This window comes from Lonchura striata, chromosome 4 (genome assembly GCF_046129695.1).
Source record: "Lonchura striata isolate bLonStr1 chromosome 4, bLonStr1.mat, whole genome shotgun sequence".
Taxonomy (NCBI): Eukaryota; Metazoa; Chordata; class Aves; order Passeriformes; family Estrildidae; genus Lonchura; species Lonchura striata.
Window position 1 is genome coordinate 23352681 of NC_134606.1, and position 20987 is coordinate 23373667.

Here is a 20987-nt window from a genome sequence, read left to right on the forward strand (position 1 = left end):
CGGATCGGAACTGGCTGGTCAGGCTGCCTGCTGTACCTGAGGCAACACAAGTGCCGTGGGGCTCTTCTCTATCTCTCGTCCTTATTTGTAGAGGCGACTGAAAAAGGTGATAACTGAAGAAATAGGAAGAATACACTTACTGGTATATAAACAAAAGAATTAGTGATTTTTATGGGGATGTATGTGTGTGAATCATTTACTATGCTGTGCAATGAAAACATGTCATAATTCTTTCTGCTTGAGTTTATTAAGTCAAAGCTGGAGATATCCTTCAAGCCATTCTGGTTTTGGACACCTTGGGATCTTAAGTGGTTTTTTTTTTTTTTCCCTGTCAACTGAACAATCTGCTTGAGATCCACAAACAAAAGCAGGATCTTTTCTCCCTTGTCTGGGAAGCTCTTCCCAGCTGAGCTTTGTATTAGTCCAGCTTGGTGTCCTCTGCTTGGCACAGCCTTCAAATCAGACTGTGATTTACAGTGTTGCACACATGCAGTGTGTCTGCACTGGTATCTCATCTTTATTAGAATGACATGTGTCTTTTGGGAAAGTATATTCATCAAATCATCAGCAGTGTGTGTTGTGGCTCAGCAAAAATGGCTTTGGCAAAGAAGTCACAAAGAGTAATTGGGAACTCCACAATAATCTTCAAAGTTCTCCATAGACATAGTTCACTTGCTGCATATTCTAAAATGGAATATTTGCATTCATCTGAAGAAGACATATGAGTCTCTGAGATGGTGCCTGTTTCTGTGAGGTGTATGTTTGCTGGTCAAAATAGTGTAAAAGATCATGAAAGCATTTATGGTTTTTTTTTTTTTTTTTTTTTTTCCTTTCTAAGCACAGGTGTTTCAATTTGGTTTAGGTGATCTGGTGCTTCATTTTAGCGGAGAATAGGGCTTTCTTTTGATAGCACTGCTTGTTCTCTTTCAACATGGCTTCATAAACTAAATTTATATTTGCTCCATGGGTCCATCACTGCTGCATCTAATGGGGATGTTGGAGCAAAACTCCTGCTAGAAGAAACTGTTTGTCTGAGGCCTTTGTAAAATAACAGTAAGAGTTGCTTCTGCAGGGTTTCCAGTTCTCAGTTTTGGAGAGCAAATCCCGAGGAAGGAGAATGAGATGAGGCCCCCCCGAGATGAGTTGCCAGAATTCAGGAATCCACACTGGTCCATTACGTGGAGCATGCTGAACTGGTCAGACACTGACTTGTGCTGGTCTAGGAGAGGGGAGAGATGGGCTGAGTGTCACCCATGTTTGGGAAAAGGAGTTTGAATGGAGGAATGCTGGTTCAGCAGGGAGCCATTTCATGGCTGCCTGCTGGAGAAGCAAGTTTGTGCCCCTCCCCTTGCCCCTCCAACTCTGTGTACTGCCATCCTCCATTGCCACTATGTTTTTTTGTGATGGGGGGCAGGAAAGGAGAGAGGAAGAAAGGATGCTGAGCAAGTGTGTCTGAACTGGGGAGAAGAGGTATGTATTTTATTCTTACTGATGCTGTGGAGTGCAGGGAAAAAGCTGTAGAATTGCTGCAATTAACTAAATCATGTAGCAAAAAAGAAGATGGCTTCCATTTGATCAGAATAGCACCTTCTTTGCTTGATTTTTAAACTGGTACCCTCCCCATCAAATTCTGGTATTTTGTGCTATTAATCCTAAAATACTCAGAATTCTTTGGCAGCAGTAAATCCACACCTAGCTTATTGTGCTATAGGTACTAAATTCCTCATAGTTCTTTTGTATTATTCTTCCCTAGGCAGGAAGACTAGCTAGACTTTTTAAAATCTTTCTTCTGTGTTTAAATTTGTTTTAGATTAACCCACTTCTGAACAGTTAATATGACTTCTGCATCTCCAGGCATTATCATAAATGCATGTTATAACAACCAGAGCTAGTAGGATAAATCCAACACTTGAGGTATGTTTTACATGGAACTTTAGAATATTTTTGCATTCAACTAACTCTGGGACTTTTTCATTTTCTTGAAGCCTTATTCCACCTCTGGGGAAGGTGATTTTTATATATGTTAATGTAAAATGTGTAGAAAATTTAAGAAATGCAGATGGGCTTAGAGTTGGATAATATCTCTAGAGAGTCTCAGAATGGATTTCCTGCTAATTTAAAATTGTGCTTAGGTAATAAATTAAATACATTAACATTTAGGTGATCTCTGTTTTCCACTTTTAAGAACAGATACGCAGTTTAGTGGACAAACATTTGGAGTTCACTGCAGCTCTTTTCAAGGTGGTTCTTTGAAAGACATGATGTCTGCTTTGAAATTTTGGTGCCTTTTTTATTAAAGGAAAATTCCTAGTAAGAGATGCTGTTCTGCCTGCAATAATAATGGTTCTTATTGGACACAGAGAATCAGATCTGTGTGTATACTCTGTAAAGGACTGGTTCTTGTAAAGCACTGGCCTTTTGAAACAAGTAACCAGTCTTTGCATGTGCATTGGTGAAAACAAATAATGTAAGAAAATACTTCTCTGTGACGTGTAAGATGATAGATGTATAGAAATGCAGAAGATACACATATATATTTGCAAGATTAGAGCCTGGAAATTGAAAACCCTAAAGGGAAGGGAAAGATGTATTCTAGTGAAAGTAAATTTCATTATTCAATACAAACTTCATTTTTTGCAGAGGCAGCAGGATTGTGACTTGCACTTACACAGTCAGCAACTGGAAAAATGCCAGATTCTGAAAGTAATTTGGTGTCTTCACATGTGGATGTTATAAATGGTACTTCAGTCTTGAGTGAAATGAAAATTTCAGATGAAAAGAGATCTGTTAAAAGAAAAACAGTGACTCAGATTGGGAAGAAGGGCTATCCTGACTCCATATACATAAATGCAGCCAAGATTTTTCAAGGCATTCATACTGAAAAGAGTACAGGTAGAATCCTGGTGCAGTATGGCAACAACTCAGAATCTCCCATGGTGGCTTTTAAAGATGAGCATTCCAGGCGTGTATCTTACGAACTGGCTTTCAATGCTTTAAAATGTAAGTATAAAACTTACCCAGGAATTGCTAACAGAAATGATGCAGCAGAGAAAACATGGAAAAAGAAATGTTCCGTGCCTGCCTGGCAGCAGAGATCTAGGGAAATTTTTGTTAAGCTTCAGGTTATTACAGAGTCACAAATTCACAGAATATTCTGATATGGAAAGCACCTACAAAGATCATAAAAAATGGCTCATAAAGGGATTGAATCCACAACTTTGGTGGTTGCTCTGACTAACTGAGCTCATCTCAGTGGTTCTTTTCAGATCCTAATTAGGGATGAATATATATTTACTAGATTACTCATATCTCTCAAATATTTCACTATAGCTGAGTGTTATTAGCATTTGTGAAATCAAACATTTGAAGCCTATTATTTTTCATGTAAAATAATTACATAGGGTTGCTACTGTTGGTGATTGAATTTGTCCTCAATTTTCATGATGTTTAAAATTACAATTTAGTTACTTACTTCCATAGAATGTTCTGGAGAGTGGCATAACTTTTCAACATTTTCTTCTTTTTACAGATCAAAGTCTTCTTGAAGAAGTGTTATTAGATAGTAAAGTTTACCCATGCAACTCAATAGTAAGTGAACATTTTTGTGAGGTATTTTCGTTTTCTATGTTGATGTAATTAATACCTTGTCTGAGGATTCTACAACGTTCTTCAAAACAACCTGTGTTGTTTTGAACTACATGACAGCCTTAGACTGAAATATTGCTGACCTTTTTACATAGTTGTCCAAAGCATCCATCTCCAAAGGCTGTTGTGGGATTCTGTTGTAACTGATTGCTGGAAGTCAAAACCTTCAAAGAAAGAAGGTGGGAGGGCGAGCCATGAGCTTCACTGCAGGACAGTATTTGCCCAGTGATATTGTCCATGTCCATGTGCTTTCCTTCACAGTTGTGTCCCCTCGTGAGCAGGGCAAAAGATTGTTTCCTTCCAATCCTTGGGACTTGGAAAACGTGGAGTGATAAAAAAAAGACAAAAAATGCATTGACCCCATGGTTCATTTTCTGGGCAAACAGTACTGTATACAAATATTATACTGGCAAAAACTGCTCCAGTTTACTCTCTCAACATGCTTTCCTGCTTTAATATGGAAAGAAATTTTAGAGCTGGCAGAATATTCTGCTGGTGCAGAATATTCTGTCTTTTATGCCTTTGAAAATTGCAAGATAAACATGAGCTGATGCAGTTTGTGGAGGTTGATATGAGTAGGCAAATGATCAATACCATTATCTTTGCCTTGTTTTTGTAAGGAAATAAGACTTTCATGCTAGCATCTTGTGTTTGGTGGTATTTCCCAAATAACTTGAGTTTTCTAACTAGTTTTGGTCGTATTATGAGAAGGTGAGAATTTGAGAAGGCATAGTAACTGTAAGAATTTCATGTAAAGAGGCAGACAGGAATAACTTAAATGCAGAAATTATTGTCCTTAAGCAGGAGATGCTCCCTGGTTTAAACATCTAGACAGAGTCTGAGTGTATTGGATGCTATGTATGGAAGACTCCCACAAGAGAGGAATTGACAGATGAGAAGTTTTTGTTAGCTTAGCTATTTAACAAACTACTTTATTAAGAGAAAATAATGTCAAAGTTTCAATTCTGATAATATTGGAAGTTAAGATACGGTATTTTATCTGTGTGCATGGAGAATGTTTTTAATTTTGATAATCTAAATGACTTGTAAATTATGTATTTGAGTTTTAAAAAGAAAATTTAAAAAAGTGTTTTATTAACTCTTCACAAGTAAGTACTTTCATATTCTTGCAAGTAAGCATTTAAGGGTTTTTAATGCCTTTTACATGGAAGACTGCTGTTTGATATGGATCTTTTTGCAGAAATAAAGCATGCTTTGGGTCACTTTCTCTATCCAGTTGCTTTTCTCTTGCAGCCAGATGAGTTAACCAGCTTGCTTGTTGTGATGCTTTATGACCTACAAGACCGAAAGTTTCAAAAACGAAAGATTTTTGATGAAGAGGAACTTGTAGCAGAGGTTCAGGAAATAGGGCATTATTTATACAGGTATATGTACAAAGAGCTATTTTTAAGTTGATATAGATCAGCAAAACTGAAGGTTTGTTTAATTAGTGCCTTTTAAAGGTAATTATTAAATTTGTCTTTCACCATAAATTTTTGTGGGCCTTTTTTTTTAATGAGAGACTAGTTTAGAGGCAAACATTCATATTTATATAGTTACGAAAAATACAGATAAGAAACCACCCTTATATTGTGGATTATTTTCCAGACATCTCCTCTTATTTTGGTATTGTTAAAAATTTCATGAAATTCTAGAAAGGAAATTAAATATTCAGTAAATATTCATAAATGCAAGTGTAATAGAATCAAGAGGTCATGGAAAGGAATAATATTTATTTAGCAGTATTGCTACTATGAAGCTTTGTTAAAGATTTATTATTTTAAATAATTAGAACAAAAACCAGGATACATAAAGATTTTAATATTTATTATCTCTTCCACCAAACTACAAACAACATTTTGTTTAACTAAAAAGGCATTTATTAGACAAAATTGTTTTGCTGGTGTGGTAGATACTGCTGGATTTAGAATGGCCCAAAAAATTAATGACTCTCTAAGTGCAAGGTATTTCTGGAGGGCAGTAAGTAAGGTATCTGAAGTAGTTCACCAGCAATTTTTATTTATTTTGAATGATCATATCTCAGGAATAAGCATGAAACTTGTGGGAAGAAAAGACTGGAAATATTTTCTAATTTTCATGTAATAATAATGAAAGTATCTCCTGGTTGCCATCATACTTGTATTGTTTTTGTACATGCTTAGGGGCCAGCTTTCATCAAATGCTCATTCTGCACATGTATGTATTTAAATATTCAAACATGCAAATGAATCTGATGGTTGTATTCCACACATTGCAGTTCCAAAACATACTGAGATTTTTTTTTAGCTGTCTGAGAAAATGGATGTATTTGAGAGTCCCCTGCTATAATTCCATTCTTGCCTGATTTAAATAAAATAATCTTAGCTATTGACTCCCACCTTGCATCTGCTGTTGTCTGGGGTAGAAAATGTTCTGTAACTGTATTTTCTGTTACAGCTTGCAAAAGAATGTGTCCCTTTTGGATTTGGTTTCTGAGCAAGATGGTTTTGTAACAGAAATTGCATGCTAATAGCTGATGAAAACATTTATAAAACTTACTAAACTTGTGACTCTTTTTATAGGTATAAGACCAAACTGGCAGCTGCACTAGCACGATGTCGCATCAAATATGATGCTCTTTCAATTGAATACTTTGTACCAGAAACCCTATCGAAGCAGGAACAAAGGACTTCTGCTTTACCTGTCTGTTTCTGGATAAACACATATAAAATCAGGTAAGGTCTTGAAAGTATCATATAATATTGACGTTTTTGCATATCAAGCAATATAGTTTGCTACATACTTGTTTTAGAATTTCCAGATCATATTTTTACCAGTAATTAAAAATTCTTACAGGAAAAGTATGCTTAATGCAGTGCTATTGTGTTATATATTTTTGTAGTTTTTATCTATTGCATTAGTGGTATTTATACACAGTTCTTCTTACTATTCTGTTGCTTGTGTGGGTCTTTCACCAAATAAATGAGGAAATAAAATTAGAAAAAACATATGGGTGAGTTAACTTGGTGACAGAAAATAAGAGAAAATGTTTTTAAAAGCAGGTGTATTAGTGTAAGCCATAATTTTGGCAAAGGGTGTTAAATCACAGTACATTACAATACAATAATGCTGTTTATTCTGTACGGATAATGTAAACTTGAAATTAAAACACACATTTTAAAATCTTTATACTTGGTAGACCTACTATATATGTAACACTGATGTACCCAGTTCTGTACTAACTGATACAGGAACCATACCAGGTTATCCCATTACCTGTTTTGTTAGACAGGTAATCCATTTTATAACATTTTCAAGAATTTTGTTTTACTACTCTTGTCTTGTGTTCAGTGCTTTGGTTATAGGCTCTTCAAGATAATGTACCTTATTCCAGGTGTGACTTTAGAACTCTTAAATAGGAAATAAATAAAAACTGCTCCTTTCATCCCATGTTTAATGTACTGTATAAACTTATGGCACTGTCTGAAATAACACTTCAACAAACATCTCTTTCTATATATACCTTTAAATCTTTATGATATTTGAATTGCTAACCTCAGCAGTTATGCCTTCATTACATTTACACAAGGATTCTTTCAGTGTCAGCCATTAAAATTATTGGTGAGTTGGGCTAGATTGAAAGCAATTGAAAGAACTAAAGCATTCCAGCAGTAAATTTACTACAGCCTCTCCTGAGCACATGGACATTTCTGTTTTGATGGTTCGAATCATCCTCTGGAGACACATACCTCTTTTTGAATTAATTGTATCAGACTAATTAACTTAAGTGTTTCAAACCAGAACTTACACACCTAAAGTTTCCCTCCTGTATTAGGCCATATGCATTTTATACCTATATATGTATGCATATGTATGCACACACACAATAACAGTAGTAAAAAATTCTTATAATCAGTTTAAACTATGTTGCTTAAGTAACTCTTGTATATTAAATGGTCAGAATTGTATGTTAACAGCCTTGAAGATGTTATCAGAGATTTGGAGATGAAGGGATTCACAAAGGTTGAATCTGTGTCAGACTTCGACCATTACACATATGCGGTGGACCAACATTGCCATGATGTATTGGTTTTTCCTTCCTCTCTTAGAGAAGAACTGCTTAATTTAGATCTTTTTGCAGATTGCAAACTCTTACTGCAGGTGAGTTACTGTTCAGCCTTGAGTCAGATGATCTGCAAATTGAAATAATTGCTTTGCTTTAGAAAGAGGTTGTGTGTGGAGGCTCTCCATTCAGTTGGAGAGAGAACAGAGAGAATTCTCTCAGGCTTCAGTCTGGGAAGTTAAGAGACAAAATTCAGACAATTATTTTCTCTGTTCATGTGTTGTACCCATGTGAAATGTGTTCTGAAGATTGTTTACCCAAGGTGATTCCTTGATTGGATTCTAGTGGTAGTGTTTAGATTCATAACCAATCAAATCCACAACTGTGTCAGGACTTTCAGGGGAGAGAGTCACGAGTTTTTGAGTTAGTAGTTAGTGAGAGCTCTTACTACTGTAATATAGTATAATAGAAGTATAATAGAAATATATAATATGATGTGATATGAGAAGATATAATATGATATAATATGATACGATATAATATAATATGATATAATAGTAAAGCAATTGATCAACCTTCTAAATCATAGAATCAATGCTAATTATTATCTGGCTGGGGGCTTGCAGCAGCAGGTTGTGTGTTCTGTGACTACTGTATTAAATCAGTCAGGCAGCAGCAAACTCTACTAAGGTTTTGGACGTTTGTAATAATTAGGTTAACAAACTGATCCATTTACTAAACTTAGCATACAAATGTCAGTGCTTAATTGATAGGTGCAATTAAGTTAGAATGTTTTAAATTTAATCTTAAGCTGTTGAACTAAATATAAAAAGTGGCCAAAAAGAGGCAGTCTCACTTCTGAAAATGTGAGGAAAATTTCAATATTACTCCATATACTTTCCCCCAGTTAGTAGACAGTGGTATGCTATTGTAATATTGCTTTCTCTTCAAATACATGTTTGCGATGGAATGATCACACTTCTTTGTGGTTCCTTGATCTCCATAACTCCCACTAGTCTTTTTCCTGACTTGCCATTGTTAAGACTCCCCCGTGAAGTTTGGTGGGAGGTTTCTGTTCTAGAGTAGCAGTTTGCAGTAACCATGCCACATAACTAGGAATTATCTGAACTGTCTGATGATTCTTTAGTTCCTAGCAGAAATATTTCAAACAGCATTTTCACTAGATGTCTGAAAACTTTAGTCTTAAAATTTATTGCTCAACTTAAAAAGTGACTCAGCATTCAGTATTCCATTTCTGTTTGTAGATTTTAAATACAATACTTAGAGAAAAGAACTATCAATGACAGCCCTATAGGTAATGGGAACAGATTCTGAGTGTAACTACTGAAAAGTATTCAAAAAGAGTAAATAAAACTGTCAAAACCTCCATCTCTGGGGTGGAGTGGGGTGGTGCTTGAGTGCTGTGTGTACATGGACAATGATGTGACTTTAAAGGCTTAGCACTTTCTTTGTCCCTTTCCATTTATCATCAATTTGTCAGATTTGGTGCAAGACCTGGTATCTGTGGTCAGTATCTTCACTCCTTGCCTTTTAAAGTAATTTGATAAAGTTTTCTCTTAATCACTAGTGGTACAAGAGCATTTACACTTGCGGAGCGGTCTGTGTGTTTTCTGCATTCCAGTCTGCCTCTCTGTTGTTCAAATTTCAGCAAAATCTTGATCTTTGAACTACATGGGCAAGATTTCTTCTGTAATTATCATCAAGAGCTATGTGAATAGTTTTGCATTTCTCTGTTAAGCTGTCTCAGATTATGAATTCTGCCTGAATTGTGGCCAATGTTTGTCTTTTCTGGAACAAGCTGTTGCTAGGAGTTCCTCCTTATGAGGATAATATGTGCTATATTTTTACCTATAGATGCTGTGTGTTTTCATGTATTATTTAGAATTATTTAAATAAAAACCAAGTGACTGCTTGGTTTTGTAATTTATTTAATTCTATATTAGCAGATATCCCTGATTAGTTTTTTCCCTCCTTTCTTTTCCATTTCCTGTGAAAACAATGGAAGACTTTCCTAATTTGGGGAAGAAGGTTAGCATTCATAGAAACCAAGATAGTTGATTATACTTAATTTTTGTGTTATTGTTTTGTAGGATAAGTCTCGCAGCCTTGCTGTACACTCTGCACAGGCACTGTTGAGTGAAGGTGGTGACATTATAATGGCTCACATAGGCTCCCATCTGACCATTGCCCATATGTCAGTGCTGACAAATGACAGCAGCTCCAGAATTTTTGTCTGTGGTGTGAAATCTTCGGCAAAAGAAGAAGAACTGAGGAACAGTTTAAGTCACATGGGATGTAAAAGTAGGTGCTAAAACAGTTGGTATTGAAGAACTACTGTAATACCATTTACAGTTTGTGATGTCTGTAAATATTGTCTAATTCTATGAGAACTTAGAGATCCCTTCTTTGGAGGCTTGGGGATGGCAGTAACAACTTTTTTTGTCACAAGGTGGGCTGATAGCTCTTCAGCTACAATCAAGTTAATTGCAGTCTAAGCATATCATAGATGCAAGTTCCTGAAATATTGGTGTTTTCCATAAAAGTAGCTACTGCGTAGCAGTTGGTGTAGCAGGTAGCAGGGAACTTTTGGTGTTCTGGCTGTTGCTTTCAGTCTGATTTCCAGCTGTTTGAGAGTGTTAATCCAAAACACGTGCACTTGTCCAGTTTACGTGGAGGACGTATCAGGACAGAATGCAGCAACACTGCAACCCCATTAACTGTCTTTTCAATGGCAGATGCAGCCCTTCAATCTGTTTGAAATCCACAGGCCATACTATGGAGAATCTGAATCTAGCAGACTTTTCCTCTGTCGAATTCTGTGTAATACCACAGTCTCTTCACCTCTATCACCTGTAGGCGGGCTTGCTTGCAGTCTGTAAGTGTTGAGTTTTTCTTGGTTTTCAGATATTTGGTTGTTACATGAAGACTTTACTGAACTTCAATCAACAGACTCAAGACTTGAAAAGGCAAAAGTTATTTTGCTGCTACCAGAATGCTCTGGACTGGGTGCTGGCAATCCAATGGAGCTTATTTTAAGTGAACACAGAGGTAACTTTTGATACAATATCTAGCTCATGCTTTCTGGTGGAAATATATTTAAGTATTGTGGTCTAGACTGTGCAGGTGCTTCTGTAAATTGTATAATTTTATTAAAGAAACCTTTCTTATTTTAATTACTATAAAATATATATATTAATTTGCACAATTCTGTGACTGCTTCAGGTTGATAGTATGAATGTTTGAGGGTGATTCTGGGGAGCAGAGTGCATATAGCTTTTTTTAAAGTAAAAAGACTGTGGGCAGAAAATTTATTTCAAGATACCAACATGTATATAATTTTCTATTTTATTACATTCCTTTATTGACTGTTTGTCTAAGTCCTTTCACTGTACAATTTTCATTAACTAGAAGCAAGTAAGAGACACCAGAAATTACAGGTAAAGAAGTAAAGCAAATAAATCAGGCACTCCTTGGTATTCTAATTTGTAAAACCTACCTTCCCACTGTACCAGTAACAACCAGGTCTGCTTCTGCAAACAGCTGAATTTTCAGACACTAATACAAATTGCAAGACTAAATTTACTATTCTTTGCTTTTAGACGCAGGATTGCTACAAGACCTTTTACAAGGATTTGTGTCTGAGGATAAACTCAGTATTCTTGCTGAGAGACAGCTTAACGAGTTGATTCATGCACTGAAATGTGAGTATGCTAGTTTCCCAGTTCTGGAAGACTTTGCCATATCAATTCCATTGTATTATCACCAGTTCTAGTATAGTTAAAAATACACAAATTATTCTATTAATTAAGAATAACCATGTTACCAAACCCTCTGAACAATGATTTCCTCCAGTCTGAAGTTGTTCCTGTGTCCTAGTGTCCATCAGACACTATAATACTCTTCAGTATTTTGTAGAGAACTGCTTTATGGCTCTGCTTTAGAAATCCTGCAAATGTAGTCTCCCTCCATCTGCGTGCTGCCACTTTTTTCCTCTCTCTTTTGGTAGCTGTATTAAAAGACTGGAGACAGCTTTGACTTTGTGCTGAAATCTTAAAATATTTGAAAATATTTGAATTATTTAAACACACTAGAGATCAAGAGGTAAAAGAGACATAATTTTTATGATGCTTTTAATCCTTACCAAACTACTGTCAGTATGAAGAATCTGAAGAGTAAAAAAGTTGTGTTTTGTTTTGTAGTTAAGAAAGTACAAGGTATTGTTTACTGCACTTGCTCAGTTTACCCAGAAGAAAATGAACTTGTAGTGAAAAAAGCACTGGAATCTGGAGTGGAGGGAGATAAAGTACGACCATATAGGTACAGAATGAGTAGTTTTATCTGTGGAAAAATTAAAGTATGACTTTAAATTGTAGTATAATTCTTATCCTAGACTAATATGTATCGTTCATTAAATTAAAATAGCTTTTGCTGTCTGTCATGCCATTCTTTATGTTTATGAGATTACTTAGCAGTATTCTATTGTGTTTCTCATCTAACGTTTTTGTTCATCTGAAATTAAGATGGGAGGAAAGCATCACTGGTTGGAAATAACATTCTTCAGCTAGAGTTATTGCTATTATTATATTAGTATTCAGAGAATAAAACTAACTTACTAGCATGCTCTCTGCTTCTGATGTAGAATGATCGTTTTCAAAGGAAAAAGAAATTAAATTGTAAGAATCATACAGAAGAATAAGAACCCTTTGCTGTAGGATTGCTCATTGCTGTATTCAGATGAATGACAGGTTACAGTAGGAGATCATTCTGTGCAATCATGGAAAATATAAATATATATGAAAAAATATGTATGCTGTATACTTCATATGTAGTTATAACCTGTTAGCTGTCACCCCTGTCAGCCAGAGTAATTGTTAAAAGACTGATGGTTAAAAGATTGATGGTTAAAAGACTGACTGTTAAAAGACTTTCTGGATTTTCCTTTCAGTCACATAAATGCAAACAGTTGGCATTTGCACATGGATACAATAGTGGATTACAGGATGCAGGTTTAAAAGAGTTTATGTTCTAAAAAGCACAGAAGAGTAATACTGTATTTTTAGATTTTATATTACCTTAGTTAATAGACTGGCTATTAAAGGGAAAGGCACTGTGGCTCAAGATATTCAGTGTAACTAAATTTTGCATGATTAAAATGGTATTTACCGTTTTAATTGTGGCCAGTCCAAAGAAGGTTGAAAAGTTGTATGTTATTCATAAGACACAGTGCAACAAAGTGCTTCTTTCTTCAAATTCACTGATAGAAAACAGCAGCCTGCTTGATTTTTTTTTTTTACAGCAAATGTGGTGAAATCGGGGTATGTCTTGCCAATGATGGTGTGCCAGATCAAAAGCATTTATGGCCTCTTGCTTGTGTTTTCTTTTGGAATTTGAAATTTTCTGGAATCTGTCTTGACCTCTATGGGGAGAACTTAGGAGACCTTGGAATGTAATGGTCTCTAAATTAATGAATATAAATAATACGTAAATTCATAACATATAAAATAATTTTTATTAAAAAAAAAGTTCCTGGAGCTTTAATATTTTTTTTAAACATCCCCCCTATGTGAAACACCTTTCTCCCCACAAAGCCAAGCCAAAATCTGTTTATAGTTTTGCAGAAGCATCATGAATGTTGGCAAACCACCAGATCATATTACACTTTCAAAAAGGCAATCTTGGATGGTAAGAAAAGGACAATAAAATTGCAGTAGGATTTTTTCAGACCTGAGCAAATTTCTGACTGATGACTGATTGAACTTCATGAATGACAATTTCAGATTCAGTTCCTCCTTCACTGTCATGCAGTATCTTGGATGTTTCATCGTAGTCCTTGCTACAATAAAGCTGCTGGCAATCAGCATAAACAGAGCAGTAATAGAACGCCATAAATAAAATATACTGAGTAATTATGCTTAAGATGAAAGCTGAAGCCATTTAAGATGCATGTACTACTTACAAAAATTCATTTTACACTTTTCTTAGAATTAATTAGAGAACTTATTTGACTAAAACAGTGCAGTATAGAATGAAAGGCTGTTGCAGAGTTACTAGCCCCCATGTTCACAGTAGTATTGTTGAGAGACAAGTCATAATAAAACATGTATGATCATCAAAGATCTACTGAATATTAATTCCCTTTTCCAAGAAAATTGAGGGCTTTCAGGAAACTCTTACAACATTTTTGCTTATGTGCATTTTATCTTTTGGAATGCAGTACTGAAATGGTGCCAAACAAAATAAGGCTCTGTTGGAGTTTGGGGTCACACAGCTGGTCTTAGGGCTGTGCAGTTTTAAGGGTGCTTTCAAACATGTTTGCACAGGTGAAGCTGAACTTATTTTCAGGATATGACAGATTACAGCAACAGCTTTACCTAAAGTAAGGGTACACATGCCAAACAGGTGTGTATAGAGTAGTCTAAACCACTTGTGCATTTTGCTTTGGCTATCAAATTTCAATTAATTTCTGCATCATTTTTCATGGTCATTGAAGGGATTTCTGGTGAACAGTAACTTGTATACATCAATAAAAAATTACCACTGGGTTTTTTTTCCCCATTGAATAAGCTTATCTAAAATCAAAAATCTGTGTCATAAAACATAAGAGTTTTATTTAGTATTGTGAGGAGAATTTGAGCCTTGTAGCCTGTTTTATCAAGTTCCAAGGAACATAAAAAAAAAATCCAAGTCATGGTGAGAACTTGGAAACAAAAATTAAAAGTGAACTAGCCAGCCAAATCAGGATATTGCTTGCAAATATTGAATGCATTTCTCTGTAACCATCTTTGAATAAAGCTCTGTCACCAGAGGGTTAGTGGAGCATTAAGGAGTAGGACTCTATCTTACAGTCCTCAGTGAAGAGGAGGGGGATATAATTACAAAAGGACATTTTGATAGTGTTTTTCTGTACTGAGACAGCATAGTACTAGTTTGCCAGCTTTATAAGCCAAGTCTTTGAGACGTGGAATTCAAGGAGAACAGGAGAAGAGGCTAGTTCTTCCCTCTCCAGTGATGCACTGCAAAACTGTAAAATTGGAGAAAAAGCCTTCAATTAGAACAAATAGCAAATTTTCCTAATCTAAGATTTTTAGCTTAGATAGGTATTTATTATGATATTTGTTATTATTATTATTATTATTATTACTATTATTATAACTTAAAGTTAACACCTCTACAATTTCTGCAAACTCCTTAGTGTTTTCTGACCATTCCCCAACTTTAGGGACAACTTGATAACTCAATAATTGCACACATGAGAAAGAACATAGTTTTTCATTGTCATATTATGTATTTATTATCCAGTAATAAATATACTTAATAATTGGGGGAAAAAAAAGAATTACTGAAAAAAATGGAAAAACCCCACTTAATTCTAAAAGGATGAATTTTCATTCCTTTCTTGAATTTGTTTTTAAAAAATATGATAAAACTATATTATTGAAAGACGTAATTTGAAAATTACTCGTAATGTATCCTTGTTTATTTCCTTTTGTATTCTTAAATATTATTTGCTGGTCTTCCATTTCTTTTTTACAGGCTTATTCCTTCTGTTTTTAATACTTGCTCCGATTCAGAGTCTTCCACCGAAATATTTTTCAAATTGGAGCCATCAGAAATTTCCAGTGGTTGTTTCCTAGCTGTTCTAGAGAGAGAGGTAAGCTATGAAAATAACCATTTAAAATCACTTCATAGAAGAAGATACTACAACTTTCCACAGAAGAATAAACAAAATGGAACATTTGAAATAAAATTCCTGGCTGATCTTTAGTTGTCTTAAGACCAAAGGACAGGTGAGCAGTTGAAATGTGCCACTTCTGGAGTTTTATACTGAGCACAGGTTTAAAAGATGTGCCTGTTCTGGAGCTTGTGATCAGAGCAAGACCCTTGATCCAAGTTAGTGCCAGCAAGATCTAGAGGAAATACGTTGCTTTTATCACATTTTGGAATGAAATGCAGAGCTTGATTAGACTCAGGATAAATGGTGTCTAGCAAATGTGTTTGTTATATATATCACCAAGGTTTTCCAGTATCCAAGCAGCCGAAGTCTTAATCCATATGGGTGACACTATTGTAATTTGAATTAAATAGTATGAAAATGCTTCCTTTTCAAACTAAGGTATATGCAAATCTAGCTTGAAATGCAGGGCACTTTTGCTGGGTAATTATTCGTGAGAAAAGGCCTTAAAGGGCTAGTTTGCATCTCTGAGCATCAATATTTTCCTCTTGTCTCCAAGAGAAACACACATTTTTTCCATCAAAAGTGGAAGGGCTGTGGGGAAGAACTAATCACAATTTCATTGCAAATTAAAGATAGGAGCTCTTTCTTGGTTATTTGTACCATTTTCTGTCATACTCCAATTACAGTGCTTGTAAGAAGCTTACCTCTTGGGGGAAGTTAGATTGTATTAAAAGTAAGAGAATTAGATATGAAAAGCCCTTCAAGTTACCTGTTATTGACCTCTTTCTTTACAATATTAAATATTTTTAATGTGGTCTGAGTTTCAGTTAATCATGCTATGTGAATCTCTCCACCATATTGTCTCCAGACAAACACTTTTGTTGCAGGTAGTTAATTCAACCAATTTTTTTGGGTCATATTGTAATACAAAGAAGCAATTGCTCCAATGGCAAATTTTTAGGTGATTCAGCAAATTTTCCACAAAGTAGAAAACATGTACTTACAATTTAAACTGAAATTCCTTGTTTACAGAAACATTCTTCTTATCTAGTTGTAAATAGTTTCTCTCCCATAGTTTCTCTTTATATATTTGGATGTGTCACGATCCACTTATAGCAGGGTGTTGTGATGGTTCGTTAGCCCATCCCAAAGTGCAAAAGACAAACAGCAGGGGACTATCAGTTTAATCACAACAAATGCACCTTTATTAGGGGCCAAACACAATAAATGCGATAGTGGGGTCAGAAAAGAAATAAAAAGGAGGGAGAGAGAGGGAGAGAGAGGGAGAGAGAGAGAGAGAGAGAGAGAGAGAGAGAAGGGGGGATGGGAATAGCTACAAACACAGGCATGATCCTCACTGGTCTGGACGATGGGGATCCGTGTTGTGTTGAGGAGAGTCTCCAAAGTCCTACCTAACCCAGGGGTCCAGTTATAGTCCACAGAGGGAAAAGGGGGGAATATGCAGAACAATGAGAATCTATTGGAATTGCTATGGAGAGAACAGGTGTATCTACAGAAAATCATCCAGGCAGAACAAACACAATGAAGAATAAGTCCATTGAAGTTACTGGAGAAGAACAGGTCATGTCGTTCTCCCCCCCACCACTCTCTGTGGTAGGGGTCTCAGTCTCAGTCCTTGGGGAGAGGGTTCTTGATCTCTGTCTGTCATGGTGGTAATGAGGCAGATGAGGGGTCTGCAGTGAGAGACCACCAGAGTCACCCCAACAGTTCATTCGGCTTAAAGGTGGAGAGAGAAGCAGGAATTGCAGTAGGCACTCCGTGCTGGGTCCACGCTGGGTCTTCGCCAAGTCCTTGCCAACTCCTTGCCGGGCCTCGTTGGGAGCAGCAACGTAACGGTGCAGCAGCTGCACCTGCACTGTTGCCTTCTCCAAGCTGGAACTGCAGAGGGGGAAGGGAGTTCCTGCTCGTGGCAATCAGCAGGCAAATAGTCAGGGTCTTCAGACAGCCTCTTACAGGATGTTGACCTGGTTCCTAGTTTGAGAGTTCTTTACTCATGTATTATGAGCAAGAAGTTTCATTACTGTGAAAATTATTCATATTTAATGTTACTGAAATTTCTGTAATTTCTGATATACGCGCACACACACACACACACACACACAAAATGAATATTTTGTTCTTACAGGCACATTACAGAAGAGGCCAGTGTGGGAGTGTGTTGGTTTTAGCTGGGGTGCAGTTAATTTTCCTCACAGGGACTGGTGTGGACCTGTGTTCCGGATTTGTGCTGAACACAGGGTTGACGACACAGAAATGGGTTTGTTACTGCTGAGCAGGGCTTACACAGAGCCAAGGCCTTTCCTGGTTTTCACACTGCCACACCGGTGAGGGGCCTGGGGGTGTGTGGGAGGCTGGGAGGAGACACAGCCAGGATAAGTGACCCAAACCGACCAAAGGGATGTCCCAGACCATGTGGCATCATGCTCACTGTATAAAGTGGGGGGAAGGAGGACTTTTGTAGTAATGGCACTGGTCTTTCCAGGGAACCACAGTCTTTATCTTAATCCAGGAGTTTCCTAGCTTTACTCTTCCAGTTCCTTCCCTGATCCTGTTGGTGGGGGACTGAGCAAGCAGCTATGTGGGGCTTGGCAACCAGCTGGGGTTAAACACACGTCAGACACACATTACAGAGCCCAGAACTGAATTTCCCCTCTTTGGGTCAGTAGAGAAGAAAGCCTCTGAAGAGCAAATGCTCCAGTACCTCTTTACACAAGTGAAGTTCTTAATTTTGTGAATAAATAGTTTGATTAGCATTTATCTTACGTGACTTCAGTCCTTCTGCTACATTCTGTTCTTTTTCTCATGGAGTAAATTCTGAGAATCTCTGTATTGTGGCTTAGATTCATTGTTGTTTTCTGTGAAATTTTCAGAAAGATACTAAAAAAGTGTCTGCTAAAGACATTTTGGCTTCTGCTGCAGCACAAGCTCTACTAGATGGCATTGTTGAAGAAAAACCAAAAGAAGAGGTGAAAAAACAGAAAGTAAAACAACGTAAACGTAAGGTTACTGTTAGTGATAGTAAGCCAAAAGCTGCAAAACTCCATACTGGAGCTAAAGTTAAAGCTGAAGTTCCTGTGTCTAAAGCAGCCAGTAAGATACAAGAAAAGCATGTGTGCCCAGTGTGCTCAAAAAACCCAACCAGTAAGATACAAGAAAAACATGTGTGCCCCACAAAAGCAGCCAGTAACACACCGCAGAAGACTGTGCACAGGAAGAAAGAAGCCAGGAACATACAACAAAAGAATGTGCACCAGACAAAAGCAGCCAGTAACACATCCACCTCTAAAGCAGTCAGTAACACACAGCAAAAGAATGTGCCCTGAACAGACAGCCGTGTTGAGCTGAAGAAATCTGTGAACCCTAATTGACACACAGCCCCACTGAAAGTGCAGAAGGCTACATCTCATCTGTCACCTCTGGGCAAGGTGTATGAGAGACAGACATCTGCTGAAAAGGCGCATGCAGAACAGAACAGAACAAGGTTGTACTGAAGTCCCTAACAATAACTTTGCCTTCACTGATAATGCCATATGAAAGGTTGTAATGAAACAAACCCAGGCTGTCAACATTGCTTTCTTGGCCAGAGCACAGCGTCCAACTAGTTGGATATTTCCACCACCCTGGTCAAAAATGGTCAAGCCAACTTGGCTGTATGAACCTTCAGACCCTGGCCTCCCTTTGTAAAGAAGGTAAAGATTCCTGTATATTGGTAAGTTTTAAATTACAGTATATACTTATGCAAGGAAAATCTGACCTTGGGAAAGATATATTATGTACTACATATATAGAAACATCCTTGTTAGATATTAACTTTCCATCCTGTAATCACACTTTAAGTGAATGGAGCTGCCTAAGGCTGGTAGATTGCTGGGGGGAAGTGAGGCCAAAAAACCATAGCCTCCTGCTGTACACTTTGAAGTGACAAGTTAAATCATACACCTAACTCCTCACTGTATCTAAACCTGTACAGGTAATCAGTTTCAAATTGACGTTTTTAAAGTGCGACTGAATTTTTTTAAGTGGCTTTTCATTACAAGTGCTGGATACCATTTTTGTGAGTTTCCACTTAAGACTGATGCATGGAAAATAAGCCTTGTATTTCTAAAACTAGATGTGAACTTCTGTACAGGAAACTGGCCAAGTACGTTAAAGCCCATGCATAGGCTTTCTAGTATGTGTTGTCTTGGTTTCTTCTTAAGTGTTGAAATAACTAACAGTGAAAAATAGATCAAATATTCTCATGTTAAAAACACTGAATTGTCATCATGATGTCACATCAGACTATGTCATGGTTCATAACTGCTTTTTATCTATTTCTTAACATAAACAGTTCTTAGTTGAAAAGAGCTGCTACTGTCAAATTAACATTTTTATAAATGTTACTGCTAGTCAGCTGAATAATGGCTGGACAAAGAACTGTATTTGTAAACAGCTGTGGGCTTCTAAGCTGCTTCCTTTTGCTAGCAAAGATAAAACAACTTTAAAATATCTACAACTGTATTGTAATCTGAGTAGAGGATAAAAGGAGGCAGAGAGATACTTTTAACAATAAATCTGATTTGTATCTAGAACTTGTAAAAATGAGAGACAGCACAACAATACAGAAAGATGAAGGTATCTGTGGCCTAGAAATTTTGCTCTAGGCAACCATTTCAGATACTTGGGAAGAATGTTGCCAGAGCATCACCACTATAGTGTGGAACTTAACCCATGTGACGTACAGGTCTGGATTTAGAGAACGTTATAACATCTCTATTTTGTCTTCACCCACCCCAGTCAGTGTCACTGGATCAGCAGTACCTTTTTAAGAAAGCATGTGAATGATATTACCCCAGCAGTGTAGACGGCTGGCTCTTGTTCATCTGATAAATACCCTTGCTTCACTGAATCAGTGAAAATTTTCTTCAGCATTTTAATCTGAGCCAGCTGTCCTATGCTATACATGCCTCACCTTCTGCATATTCCTGTGACCAATCCACACTCCTTACCTGTTCCAGTAACACAGTGAACTCTACTCTTATTTCTGAACAAACTTGTAAGAATAGATTTAGACCTGTACACATGCCATGTGTAGAACCAGAAAAAAGAATTACTTTATTTCAAAACCATCTAGGAGGAGGAGAGATTCTGCATATTGGATGGAAGGAATGGACACTATATTTTTTTTCCAATATGGTTGTTAAATGCTTAAAATAAATGAGATTCTGCAGTTAAAGAATGATTTTTTTAAAAACATCAAGATCTGTATCATTCATTATTAAAGTTAAAATTACTTGTAAAACAACATACATGTGTCTAATAACAGAATTTCTGGGCTACTTACGTAATATGTGCCATGATGTCCCACACTTGACCTCATCTTGCTTTCAGGAATTTGCATTTTTGACATAGTATGGAGGTTAAACCAGTTAGAATCTTGATGTCTTACCAAGAATATCAGAGAGTGAATATTTCAACTGCAGGTCAGCAGCTTACTTTGTAAGCATGGGGCATCACATGGTGGCAACATCTGGGACTGACTTCAGATGGCTTGTAGGTAGATGCCTCTAACAGTCAATAACTTATTACAGTAAAACCGTATCT

General features: G+C 36.6%; 1 protein-coding gene across 1 annotated transcript; it reads left to right on the forward strand.

Moving 5' to 3' along the window:
- Positions 1–35: 35 nt before the first annotated feature.
- Positions 36–20690, forward strand: NSUN7 (NOP2/Sun RNA methyltransferase family member 7). The gene is made up of 13 exons (XM_077782821.1): positions 36–106; positions 1811–1914; positions 2641–3000; positions 3530–3588; positions 4900–5030; positions 6207–6359; positions 7602–7785; positions 9799–10009; positions 10613–10756; positions 11308–11409; positions 11908–12025; positions 15242–15359; positions 18275–20690. The coding sequence occupies exons 3-13, from the start codon at positions 2688–2690 to the stop codon at positions 18725–18727; spliced, it is 1986 nt and encodes a 661-aa protein (XP_077638947.1). The 5' UTR covers positions 36–106; positions 1811–1914; positions 2641–2687; the 3' UTR covers positions 18728–20690.
- Positions 20691–20987: the final 297 nt, after the last annotated feature.

Excerpts from the sequence above, each read along its gene's own strand:
- NSUN7 (XM_077782821.1), top strand. The coding sequence starts at position 2,688 with ATGCCAGATTCTGAAAGTAATTTGGTGTCTTCACATGTGGATGTTATA. Across the intron at positions 3,001-3,529 it reads GGCTTTCAATGCTTTAAAAT|ATCAAAGTCTTCTTGAAGAA; the intron begins GTAAGTATAAAA and ends TTCTTTTTACAG. Across the intron at positions 3,589-4,899 it reads TTTACCCATGCAACTCAATA|CCAGATGAGTTAACCAGCTT; the intron begins GTAAGTGAACAT and ends TTTCTCTTGCAG.